The 13,918-nt window shown below is 37.1% G+C and overlaps 1 protein-coding gene across 1 annotated transcript; it reads right to left on the reverse strand.

Annotated features, from left to right (window-relative positions):
• Positions 1-733: 733 nt before the first annotated feature.
• hacl1 (2-hydroxyacyl-CoA lyase 1) lies at positions 734-11,844 on the reverse strand. The gene is made up of 17 exons (XM_083559484.1): positions 11,699-11,844; positions 8,678-8,782; positions 7,693-7,733; positions 7,512-7,592; positions 7,359-7,431; positions 7,095-7,172; positions 6,918-7,012; positions 6,655-6,767; positions 6,433-6,568; positions 6,200-6,305; positions 5,859-5,942; positions 5,473-5,574; positions 5,203-5,357; positions 4,133-4,291; positions 3,552-3,659; positions 1,824-2,010; positions 734-1,039 (listed from the first exon to the last, which is right to left on the reverse strand). Exons 1-17 carry the CDS (start codon positions 11,747-11,749, stop codon positions 1,007-1,009), a joined length of 1,707 nt encoding a protein of 568 aa, XP_083415610.1. The 5' UTR covers positions 11,750-11,844; the 3' UTR covers positions 734-1,006.
• Between the last annotated feature and the right edge of the window lie 2,074 nt (positions 11,845-13,918).

Raw genomic sequence — 13,918 nt, forward strand, 5'->3', positions numbered from 1 at the left:
ACATTGGGTCGAATATGTGCACTGCACGTCCAGGCCCTCCCCATTTTATATACATATATATATATATATATATATATACATAAATAAATCAATTTTATATATATATATATATATATATATATATATATATATATATATATATATATATATATATATATATATATAGATAGATAGATATAGATAAATAAATAAATAAATAAATATATATATACACACACACACACACACACACACACACACATATGCAGGTTATCAGAACAACCTGTTTGCTACTCAGCCTTTACACAGAGAGCATTGTCAACCAATGCAGTAGAAACACTAGCCTTTCCTTCCCCTCAGTAATAATGACATGCCAATTAAATAGAGGGCCACTTAAGCCTTGCAGGGGGATAAAACATCCTTAATGCAATTCACTCCAGGTGCCAATCCATCAGCACAAGAAAAATACAGACAGTGCATTTTAATAATCACATTTAATTTACAGCACGTTCCCCAGAGCACACAGTGACATTAGATCCAACCGCACAAGACATTACAAGAAACTGTGCATCCTTATTATTCAAAATGTCAGCCTCTGGACTTTTCCTATTTCAGAACTACTGCTGGTCAAGTCAAATGTCGCTTTTCTACATTACATAAAGAGATAACGAGATAACTGATCAATAATTCAATAAGCACAGGTTAAACACAGGTCAGGCCTGTTGCTTAAAAAGCAACCATGCAGGGTTGCTACACTTCCTGTAGCCCCATGTTATAAAAATATCACTAATTACAAAACATCTGGTAATGAATGGAAATACATAAAGGACAGGATTGGGCAGTTCTGCTGTCTACATTTAGAAGCTCACTGTTGAATCAGCATGTGCCACAACCACTTCCCTGTACGATACATTTTGTGCTTTTTATTATAATGAAAAAAGCAAGGCACTGAGTGAGTTGTTATTATGAATAGAACTGGCTACTGTCCATCAGAGCAAAGAGGAGAAAGAGATTCCAGCGGAACTCCTTACAGATTGGAACGGGTCAGCCAGGGGAAGTCCTAAAGAGACAGAGAGACAAACACAAAAGTGAGTCAGGGGGCAGAATGAATAGAGAATAGAAAGGAATAGATTAGCGATGAATCTTCACTAGTGCAAGATGCTGTACAGCATATATTTAATTATTCAATATTTCATAGCAATATTTAGACAAATAGTGTAGATTTCTCTTTTGTTCAAACCTCCCTTGTTCCAGTTATGAGTTTTTTTTTTTTTTTTTTTTTTGTTTCTTGGTGAGCTGCCCAGGTGTGGCACATAATCACATAATGATTATGGTTTTGTACACCCAGAAGTGTGTTTTTGTGTGTTAATGTTTTACATTTTAATCATGATTTCCCCTTTGTGTGCAAGAAGATTACAAAATTGAATTTCCCTGTTTATAGCTTTTCTCTAAAAGGTTTAGTGCAGCTTAATATTTTGCCATTTTGTTATTGCCCAGGAGATCACACTGAACTGTGCTGTTCAGCTTTCATGAGGACCAATACAACCAATATATTAATATCATCTTCCTGACTCCCTACTGTTAATATCTGTACTGCACGTGGAGCATACACCTCAAATCTGACACTTAACCATAGGACCAAAAATCTCTAGCCAGTCAAATGAAACGCATGAAACAAAAATGCATCAAATCTAACATCCTGCCAAATATCTTCTACTGTATCTCCTACTTTCCTACCATAACTTGGTACACATCAGAATTCTACCATCATAATCAACACCAGAACAACAGAAGGTTACATTCTTTCATGTACAGTATGCTGCGGGTTAATAAAACAGGGTTACCTGTTGCTTTCGGTCTGAGGTTGGGTCTATGAGCACGTTAATTAGGCTCGGGTTGGTTGTGTCGCTCAAGCTCTGCTGTAGGGCAGTGCGCAGTTCCTCTACTGTCCTGACCAGATAGCCGCGGCCCCCGAACGCACACATTACCTGCTCATAACGTGCCTCGGGCAGTAGTGTCACTGGAGGAGCTCTATAACACACACAAAAATGCAGGATAATACTCTTATCAACACACAGTTTAAAAAAAAAAAAAAGCAAGCGTGGTGGTCCATCCTATATCATCTCACAACTTACAGTGCTGAATCAACAAAAAATATGTATGCTTATTTCTACTAATGGTAAATATGCAAGAAAAAATTTAGCTGTTGCATTCTCCTTAAAACATTTCCAATTAAAATACTACTGTCAGCGTGTTCGCACCAATGCACTGTTCAGTCTGTTTTGGTCTCTTACTTGACCCCTATAACAGAATTGTTTCCTTCTGTCCATTTCTACCTAAGACACTGGAATGTGATAGACAACTGTCTTTATATCATCGATTAAATGTTTTACTAGATACTATCCTGACTGGCCTCTACAGAGACAGCCCTGAGAGCAGTCACAAACCCAGAAAACACTGTTTATTGATCTCATATTCATACACATGTCTGCTGTCTTGTCTTGACACTCTGAATCACCAGATCCCTAATTTCACTAGTGTGGACATCGGGGATGCCTATTCATTACCTCATGCCATTACTAGTGAATTGCCTCACTGTATAACTTATCTAGCTGCCTCTTGTATTCACATTACCAATGAGCTTAGTAATCTTCCCGTGATCTCTTCTCCCCTATCTCCAGTTGATGGACAACCTTTCTATAACCTCAACAAAAAACACAATAGATATATCTTCCCTCTGCCATCCTTAAATAACCAATGACACCATCAAAAACCACACAGCTGAGAATCTTAGTGTGTACTTACAATCATCAGCACATCAACCAGATATTTTTTCATAAATCCATAAGAAAATGACCACAGAACGTCTTGCACAAGTAATTTTCAGACTCTCATCAGTTTATAATCTTAACAAGCACAAGCGCCCTCACATAAAATCCCCACTGATGTCACAGCATTGGGATCTTGTTTCTGCAAGAATAAAATTATTTTGTAGATTTTTTTTCCCTTATCTTGGCATTTCAGACATCAAAGGCTCATGACAACTGAAATCCTCAACTTCAGGGCATTTGGCAAGTTCCTCTCTATGTTCTTATGGTGCTTGAAGCACAAGATCTCTCTGCTTGAGTGTCTCATTCTCACAGGGTGAATCTAGATTCCCCTTGCAATCTGAAAAGCCCTGTATCTTTATTCCATCTATAAAGACAATAAAAATGTCTCCAAGATGATATCTAGAATAACAACTTTCTATCTACTATCTATTTACGTTTAAAACGGTGCTTTTTTTTTTTACTTATTGCCTTTTGTATTTTCAAATGAATGTGTTTGAAACACTTTTTTGTTACCAGTCTAGCAGTTGTACACATAAGCTATTGTCACTTGTTCTGGTTTTTTTGGTGATGTGCTTTAGAAGCTTAGAGAAATAGTGCAATAAATATTGACAATTTCTTGATCAAATTAAATGTGAAAAAAAAAGAACTCTGGTGAATGTGGTGTCAGACTTTTGGGCCCCACTGTACTGACCCCATGCCTACTTAACCTGTCTGGGTTAAGTGAAGAGATGTAGGACTCACATGACAGTCATGTCTCCCATCTTCTCCATTTCCCTCCATGTCTCTGTATTCACACCACTATATATGCCATTGTTGTTGATGACAATGATGATAACTGGCAGCTTATACCTGTTCAAGAGACATACAGTTTACATTTAGCAGTAGTATAGAAAATACTTACGATAGTACAAACAACAATAATAACAGCCATTTGAAGTCTGCATCCGACTGAACAAATCAGAGCATACTAATGGATTTTTCTATTTTGGTTACAAAACATATCATGTACAGATTTACCTAAAAAGAATTATGAGTACCATTCCTTTAGATCTACTAGTTTAACATGTATGGTCATCATTTTTCAATTTAAAATGTTTAAGATGTGTGTCTAAATATTTTGAAATCTTGAATTTCCTTTTAAAGTTTAACATTAAACCCTGTCAGGCCAGAACGGTCCAGTTTTCCATGCAAATGTGGATGTCGCTTCTAACACAGGCCAGTATGTAAACAACGTACATAAGGTAAACAAGCCAGTATGCAAGCAATGCCACTTGCATTCCAGCACACATGCAAGTGCTAAAGGGTAAACTCATATGCTTTACCTGCACATGGTCTCGACCTCCATGCCTGAGAAGCCAAACGCACTGTCTCCTTCCACACACACCACTCTTCTGCCTGTGTGCTGGGCCTGCTCTAATACTGCTGCTGCAATGGCAAAGCCAGGTCCCACTCCCATGGTGCCGAATGTCCCTGCATCCAGCCTGCAGAAGAGATCAAAACATGACCTTTTTGGTAAGTTACGAGCTAGCATAGATTTAGCTTAGAAAGAGTTAGCTTTATAGTTCAAACTTTGCTGTATTGTTTTCACAAGTTTTTTTCTATAGCTCTTTTCACAATGGATATTGTCTCAAAGCAGCTTTACAGAACTTATGAATTAAAGTGAATTATGTATATTTATCCCTGATGACTAAAGCTGGGGTGACTGTGGTAAGGAAAAAATCCCTAGATGAATGAGGAAGAAACCTTGAGAGGAACCAGACTCAAAAGGGGAACCCATCCTCATTTGGGTGATATCAAGTGTGTGATTATAAATCGGAAAATAATACAAAACAGTGGAGAGTGAGAACTAACATGACTAACATGTCCTTTCTACAGTCTTACACGGTCAGTTGACTTTGAACCAGGAGCAACTCATATAATAGCTTAACATTTAAGATCATCATAAATCCAACACCAAATCCTCCATGCCAAAGCCTGAAGAGGTCTTTTTGAAGATGTCCAATGTCCAAACTCTACATGACGTGGGATTCAAATGGCACTGGTACGTCTCTAGATGGTTCGGGATGTTTGCGGGGTTGGCATCTACTTCTATGAAGGTCCGTAATATTCATGAGGTGGGACATGACTGGAGCTGGCATTACCTCGGGATGAATCGGGATGGGGAGAGAAAGGTCTGTGGTATCAATCCATACATCGCCTAGAAGCCTCAGCTATAAATATAATAAATTACTGCAGTGTTGCTTAATTTAGTAACATTAGTTTACTCTTTCCAATCTGTCAATCACCACAACAATAAAACTGTGACCTGATATATGCAGAAAAGAGCAGAGTAATGCGTTCTTTCCACTGTTAAAATACCCTGTGATGCTGAAAGGACTGATATGTAAAAGACCTGTGTCTGGGGAGGTAGTTGAGCAGCATGGTGCGGCCAATATCCATGGTGTTGGCTCCTTCGCTCACGATGACACAGTCTTTGGGTAGGTGTTCAGCAATATGGTGGAATGCTGTGTAGTAGTTCATTGGTAGAGTGTTTTGGAGAGAAAGAGCCTGCATATGAAGACAGGGTCAAGAAAAAGTAAAACACAAAAGTGAAATTATCACTGAGCAAAATAATATGCATCAGCTTAGTCCATTAGCAAATGTTATTAAGTCAGTCCTTTACCTTTGATATCTGAGCATTGGAAGCCATTTTCTCTTTCAGGGTTATCCACCACTCTGTGTTTGCTGGATACGTCCATTTGTTTGATCTTAAAGTTTTGAGCAACTAGATTTAAATGTAAAAAAGGCAAATTGTAGTAAACACACTGTTATGCCTTCACATCATCTTCTCTCACCTCGTGATTTTATATATTTGTGGCAAATAAAGGCAAAGGTGAAGTAGTTACTATTTTGGATGCCTTTTTAGAAACTACATTTAAAGAAAAACTTACATATTGCATCTGGCAAAGTTTACTAAGAGGTTTATCGGTAATGTATGAAGTACTGAAATAAAAATGCTGAAGTAATAATTGACTAAATAATAACATGCGACATGAAAGTCATGAATACCTGGCTGACAACAGCCCTGACATCTCCCAGTAGTGCTGCTGTAGCTCTCACGTTATTACTCAGCTCCTCTGCACATATATCCACCTAGAGGAAGAGAGAGAGAGAGAGAGAGAGAGAGAGAGAGTGTTAGAAACACTGCAAAATATTACACAAGCCAACACAACTGTATACTACTTGTAATCATTCAACCCCAACACAGGATGCAGTTAAATATTACAGCAATTTTCTCTAAAATAGAAAATGATCATACTAAATGTTGGGATGAATTAAGAACATTAAAGATAAATGTCACTATATGGATATCCCGATATTTTCTAAAGTCTTCTCTTCACTTAACCTACCTGAATAAGTTTCACATCAGGGCTGAATCTGGGAGGAAATCCAAAGTGCAAGATCCAGTTTAATCTGGCCCCCAGCAGCACTACAGCATCTGCCTGCAGCAGAGCTCTGAAACATAAACACAGCTTTTCTCCATGGTTTATACTAATAATTAAGAAACACTATTCAAACACAGATATAAAAATCTAAGATTTATGTTAGAAATTTATTCAGATTTAAGTGGAAATGCACACACCTTGAGCGAGCAGCAGCCACACAGTTGGGATGGTCATCAGGAAGTACTCCTTTTCCCATTGGAGTGGGCAGAAAAGGCAACCCACTCAGCTCCACCAGCTCTTTAATTTCATTTTCCGCCCGGCCGTATGCTGCACCTACAACAGGCCACACATACTATTCTCATGAGTACACAAAGTAGAACTGTAGAATACAGTAAGACAGCATATGGTTTCAGTGTCACCTTTGCCAATAATGAGCAGTGGTCTCTGAGCCTGTTTGAGCACCGTGAAAGCTTTGGAGATCTCGTGATTGCTGGCCAGGCTCACTGGAGGAGGAGGACAACAGGATGGAAACCTGTCGTTACAGACATAATCTGCATGAATGAAATATTACCCAATGTGCCACTTTACCACCCTTACTTTCAGTCACATGCATGACTCAACAATAAGTCCGAAATCTGCAGATGAAAAGCAAATCAGCCAAAAGACAAATCGCTGGAATCACCTAACAGTTTTCCGGTCCATTCTTGCGTTCACCATGTCACCAGGGATGTCTATGTAGCAAGCTCCTGGACGGCCATAAATGCTGCTCCTTACTGCCTGGTAAAACAATAGAGCAAGCACTTATATACCAAAATAGGAATCACAAACCACAAACTAAAAAAATATTATCTATCTTTACCTTTTCAACTACTGCTGGTATCATAGCCAGGCTCCCTGGACGGGCTGAAAACTTGCTGTAAAGCCGACAGGCTTCTACCTGATTCAGAAAAGAGAAGAGATATTCAGTTTAATGCCTCCATTTGATGTAAGGTTAAAAAAACCTTCTTGTTACTAATGTAACCCTTTTTGGATCAATGGAAAAAAAAAGGGAAAAATCATGCTGCTCAGCATCTCATATAGAGGCATGAAAAAATGGAGGGACAGATGGCCAACCCATAACCACCTGCGGAAATTCTTGAAATGCTCCAGTTGTCTCTTGATTTTGATCTGAGGAGCCTCCGATGACTAGCACAGGCCTGAATTAAAAAAAAGAAAATGGGTTCACCTTTGTATATTACAAGGAATCACATGATCACTGAGTATTCAGACACGTTACCAGCAGTTCATGTTAGCGTTCGCCATTCCACCAAGAGCATGGATCAGCCCAGGTCCAGACACCACTAAACACACTGCTGGACTGTAACAGGGCAGCAAGCAAGAATAAGGGTGAAGATTCGGGCACAAAAAGCAAATGTACTGATTGTAGAAAAGAAAACTCAATTCAGGGAAACACATACTGTCCAGTTAAATATCCAATTGCAGAAGCAGCATAGCAGGCCTGTTGAATGCAGAGAGGTATATAAATAATAAATATAAACTGAAATATATTTAACTGTGTAAAAGGGTCAAGCATGTTTATGTAAGAAAAGCTGTAGAACCTCGAAAACCTTAAAACAATAATCAACATTTTATACATTAAAAAAAAAGAGTAAAAGAGTACATTAAAGAGTACTAAGAATCACAGAACCCACAAAATTGAGCATGACAATCCATTTAGCAAGACAAAAAAGAAAAAAAAAGAAAAAAAAAAAAGGGGGGGGGGGGGTTATGTTTTTGCATGCTACAGATATCCTGGAATCTCTGACTGTTGCGAATGCTTCTGGTTTAACAAGTAAAACATGAGACAATGCATTCTTTTTTTTTTCTTTCATCAAAAAAGTTGTCTTTGTAATCTACATTACAATGTTTGCTTCTTAACTGACATATGGTTTGATTTCTTCCTCTTTTACATGTATTCTTTATTTTATTTTATATTTTGAGTTAATTTATGTTGAAAAAATGGCACAAATCATGAAACGTTTTAATTGCACATTAATATAGACATCAATCAAGGCAAATCTGTCAATTATACACTTATCTCTCTTTATAAATCTATTCATTATTTATATAGATTGTTATTTAATAATATAGCAGAGACTCATCTAAAGTTATTACAAAATGAATAAGAGGCTGAAGGCAGAAAAACTGAAAAAATTCAACACTAGACTATGTGATAACTACAGAGGCCATTAAAAACCTAAACTGATAACATAAGTAAAAAAAAAAAAGCAACAACTTGAAGAGGTTGTTATACAGCAGAAGCACATGTGTAAGTAACTAATTTCAGTATTTCTAGTAATTCATAAATAACTCCACACACATTCATTATGTATTCTGCATGATACTAACTGTGTACGTTTTTGAATGATTTGATTAACTGGCAGTGAAGTGGTGTTCTCTTACCGCTTGTTCATTGCGCATGCCCACATACTTGATACCAGCAGCCTGGGCGGCCATGGCAACCTCAATGATAGGAACCCCAACGATGCCAAACATGTACTCCACATTCTGCAGTGTTCGGATTAGTATTAGAACATGTTACATTGCATTGTACCAAACGGATTTAAATTATTTTTGATATTTAATTATTATAAATATTATATTTATATTAGGGTGCAAACGTTGCAAAAGTTCCGTTTGGTGTCCTGATGATTAACGTAATTTAAAACACCATAATTACTTTAAAACATTTACAAGAAAATGTTGTCTTCATGCTTTACATTGAATGTGGTTTCACTAAAGATAAACATACATTTGCATGAAACGTCCATATTTGTTCATGCCCATGTTGATTAGAGTATTAAAAACGTGAAAAGTATTCATTTAAGGAACATTTAGAACAGTGCGATTAAGTTACAATTAATTGAGCGCTTACTATTGACAATCGCGATGAAATATTTTAATTGATTGACAGAACTAATATATAAAAAATGATATGTTTAAATGAAATGATATTACATTATATGCTGAAATGTAATAAACAGATAAACTCCTGGTAGCACAGGTTAATTATTATATTTGATGCATTAATAATGAAATGTGCGGTGAATATTAAATGCAAGCTTGAGAATAGATCCAAGCTGATCATTTTAAAATTTGTAGTAAGTTGTCTATCTTTGCATGGCAGTAAATATATGATACACTATATGGAAAAAAGTATTGTGACACCTGACTTTTCCAGCCATATGTGAGTCTTCCGCTTTTCCCACCAAGTTGCAGACACACAATTGTATAGGATGTATTATTATGCAGCAGAATTAAATTTATAGACAAATTGGCGACTATGTCTAATTAAAATCAGATTCAAATAGACCAGACTCTGTCATGCAGCTCTGCAGCTGATTTAAGGGCATTTTACAATAACAATAGTGTTAGATTTGAGTGGCATGGGTGTGTAGCGCCTCACGTTACTTCTCACCTTCCAAAAACAGTCTGGGAGTGTGAATGAGTGTGTGCAAGGTGTTCTATAATGGGCAAGCATCCAATCAAGGGTGAATTCCCAACTGATTTATCCAATATTTAAAAGATATCCAATATATACACAGATCCAAAGTGCATACTGAAGATGGATGAATGTATAATGTTTGCTTTATTAGTATAGAACAGAGATGCCCTAACTTTTTCCAATAAAGGGGCAAAAATCTAACTTGATTGAGGGCCGTGGGCTGAAAATAAATGTTGCATTATAAAAAAACTGTATTATATCAAAATCAAAGTTGACAGTTTGCCTCATTTATCATTTTACAATATTTTTAATTCATTTCTCGAATTGTCTCTACTGGTCTCTACTTTTCATTTCAATTTACATTTTTTGCAGCTAAAAAAACCCCTAAATATGTTATATTGAATATAAAATTATAAATAAAGATATGTATTAGTGTCTTTTCCCCCCACTTCTCATATATGACATAGTGGTCTACATCAGACATAGTTTGGGCATCTATGGTATAGACCATACAGTATATACTGTTGGTTTTAGGATGTGTTTTTATTTCAAAAGATTGACCTCTAGCCAAGGATGTGCTTTATACAGCAAGGTTGTGAGAGTAAAAACAGGTACTGGAGTGAGAATCTACACATTAGCAGTGCAAGAATTGAGGGGGGGCTGGGGGTATCCAGGACCCCCCATAAGGCATAAGGGACCCCCCCATGACAAGTAAAAAAATAGACTTAGGAGGATCCCCAAGATTATTTAAGTAAAAACATATATGAATTACACAACAACTGGGGACCCCCGTAAGACTTCACACAATCCGAGCACTGATTGGCAGTAGAAATCTTCCTCAAAAAGTTGAAAGGTAAAGGGTTTTTTTTACTTTTCACATGTACCTTATAGCACAGTGAAATTCTTTGTTCACAAATACCAGCAAAGTTAGGAAGCTGGAGCCCCTGGAACACAGAGAGGTAAGGGCCTTTCTCAAGGGCCCAAGAATGGCAAGCTTGGCGATACTGGGGCTCGAACCCCTGACCTTCTGATCAGTAACCCAGAACCTACCACCTGAGATAATGCAGTAGTTTTTTATTTGCTACACTTGCAGTTATCATTGTACTTTCTCTTTTCATAGTCTGCCTTTTATTCTCACCTTTCCAGGATTTACTAAACCATGTGACTTTGGTGTACTTGTTGTTTAAGAGAAATAAAGTTGCTCGCACAAAACAATCCACAATAAAGTTGCCAAAATCTCAACTAGCTAGTGTTTTATTAAAGGCAGCCTGTGCGCTGTAATGGATAAATAACTGGAATAATAATAATATAATGGTCACCTGCTGCCATTTGTTCGCCGATGTTACACTCTAACAACCATTGTGACTTAATGGACACTAAATTAGCACAACGTCTGCTGGTGCATGGGGGGTGGGGGTGTCGACTTGATTTGTGGGCCGACCCAATTTCCGCCCGCCCACACAAAGCCCCGCCCTTCTGAAACATCCGGAAGTTAGAATTTCACTAGCTTTAGCTTTAGCATTAGCCAGGGCTGTCATTCCATCACATTCATGTCCACTTTCATTGATTTCCTACTTATCTGCATGAAAGCTGAAAATCATCTCTATAAACATGTAACCTCTACTCAAAATTATTTTAAGGCGGTAAAGGTGTGTTGGAGGCGGGCCTTAACATAATGATTGACAAGAAGCCAAGCCAATACAATACAAACAAGAGTTTCGGGCCGGTAGGCAGGTTTTCAGTTTTACGCAACACACTTGTTTAAAAATATTATCGAAATAATTTCTGTTGCATTGTGTATTTTATTTGCACTGGAAAGTAATACCATTGTCAATTATCACACATTCAAGCGTGTATTTTGTAGCGTTTAAATTGTTGTGAATAAACCAATCGTTGCTTTATTTAACCATCTGAAGCTGTTGAAGGTTCTGGAGCTTGCAGAAAGTCAGTATAAAGTAATTTCGGACTGGTTCACTAACCTGAGCCTTAAGTGATTCAGCAATAAGCTGAGCTCCCGTGAGTTCTTCCATAACTTTATCTCTAACCGGCGCAGAATGAGAGCAGCGCGATCAAAGTGCAGGAAAGCTGTCGGCACCACGGGCGCATTCGAGCTGATCAATAGTGTCACAATCTGCGCAGTCTGTAGAAACAGTCTGTATACCCGAAATCACTTATATTGGATCAACCCAATAACTATGATTATATTAAATATTTTTTCCTTTAATGCATCTATTAAAAAGTAAATCTGTGCACTGTAATTCGTTATTATACAATCCTTAATTCTTTGACAAGAAAAACGTCCCATCCTCTTAAATATAACAATAAGAAGCATAAAGCCATGTAAATTCACTATAAACAACTCTGACACTAGGGTTCAAGCGGCTATAAGTTTTATGAGGTATCTATTACTAACCAAATCAAACAATGCATAATATGTTCGATATATCTGATCATTACAGATATAATAATATATCACAGCTGAGCTGATGCTATTCAACATAAAAAAGGCCATTGTAGAGAAGGTTGTTGTATTTGTCCAGTGCAGTATATGCCAGATTGCTGTCTCCATCTTCTACCATTTGTATTTTTTTGCCTTCAGTTTGTGCTCCTCGACCATCAAGATATGACTGTAGAATCTGAAAAAACTGGAGACAATGTGGATTAATAAGAAGAAGAAAAAAAAGAAGATGAAGAAGAAGAAGAAAAGCCTTTTCTGCCAAATCCATGACTGGCAGGCTATTGCCAAAAACCAGAAACGGATTTTTTCTTCGATATATACTTGTATTTATCCTCCCTTTATCCAAATAACCCAACACATAATAAGGCATAATCCAATGCATCAACATGTTAAAGGAGTCAACAATATTACAAAACACAGCTGATGATGTCAGGTACATAAAGAGTATTAACGATCAGAAGGTGTTCAGCTCACCAACATCCTGCTTTTTGGATTGCTCAGAGATTTCCATTCTTCTGTACTCGAGGGATCCATTTCAAGTGAGACCATGAACAATGCTGCTAAAACCAATATAGTCAACCTAGTGCACACACACATATACACACACATACATTAAAGATCATCTTCAGCTACTTACACCCTTCCTCAGTGAGAATCAGAAGTAGCACTTACATTGTTTTTTAATATTAGTCTTCAGCGTTGAATTGCAGGTGAATTTTCTGTGCTTCTCTTCCTATCCCTCCTTTCTACCCTTTTATACTCACAGGCATAGCCTTAATGAAGTATTCTCACCATCCAGATAAAATTAGTAGTTCCTTTTGAAATAATTGAAGGTCACATGTTTTTTTGTGTTATAATTAATGCAGCATTGAGAGATGATATGACTGTCATTAACGTCTCACTCATCAGAATATCACCGTTAATAATGATGTACATGAATTTGCCCTTTGAAAGATATGCAGACTATGGTAGAAAAACCCCATTAAGGACAGAGAATGCAGGTTCATATTTCCTGGGCAGTGAGAGAGGTGTGCAGAGAATTCTGACCACTAATGACTAAAGCTTATACATGAGGAACTTTCTTTTTCTGTGCTTTTCTTTTCTTTTATCATTTGAGATAAGAAAAAAAAAGAATGAGTCACTATACTTAGATCTTCATCAACGTTCTATTAATCCTGGGATGTATTAATTATTTTCAGAAGGCAATTGTGAAAGAGGAAAATGTTGGCTGAGATGTTTGGTTGATCTTTATCTTTTGATTTAAGATTGAAGGCCATTACTATATCAAGAAACCCAACAAGTCTTCTTTCACTGCAGCCACAGCTGCGCTGCCCATATACATACTCTCTAGCAGAAGCATCAATATTGAAAAATGTTTGTACTTTTATTCCCATGCATTATGGTTAAATAATAACCATAAATGGTTCATTTAAAAAAATTTACAACTTCTTTGAACTGTTTTGGTAGATCTTTTCTCACGACATCCAGCTTTTCTTAAAAATGTTCTGTACTGTATGTATATATGCAACAAAATCTATTTCTTCTTCTGTCAGCTGTTGTGTAATAAAAAAAGCAGTTATTAAATCCACATGAATAGATTTTAGCTTGTGCAGTTTGCTACAGATACAGGTTGCAAGCTATCTAGTGCGCTCTTTGACCATCCAATTAAAGGATGTGAAAATGCAGATGTTATTGAACATCTGATTTTTGGCCGCTGAGTCACCAAACTTGAAATCTGATT

The sequence above is a fragment of the Silurus aristotelis genome (genome assembly GCF_946808225.1).
Source record: "Silurus aristotelis genome assembly, chromosome: 1".
NCBI lineage: Eukaryota > Metazoa > Chordata > Actinopteri > Siluriformes > Siluridae > Silurus > Silurus aristotelis.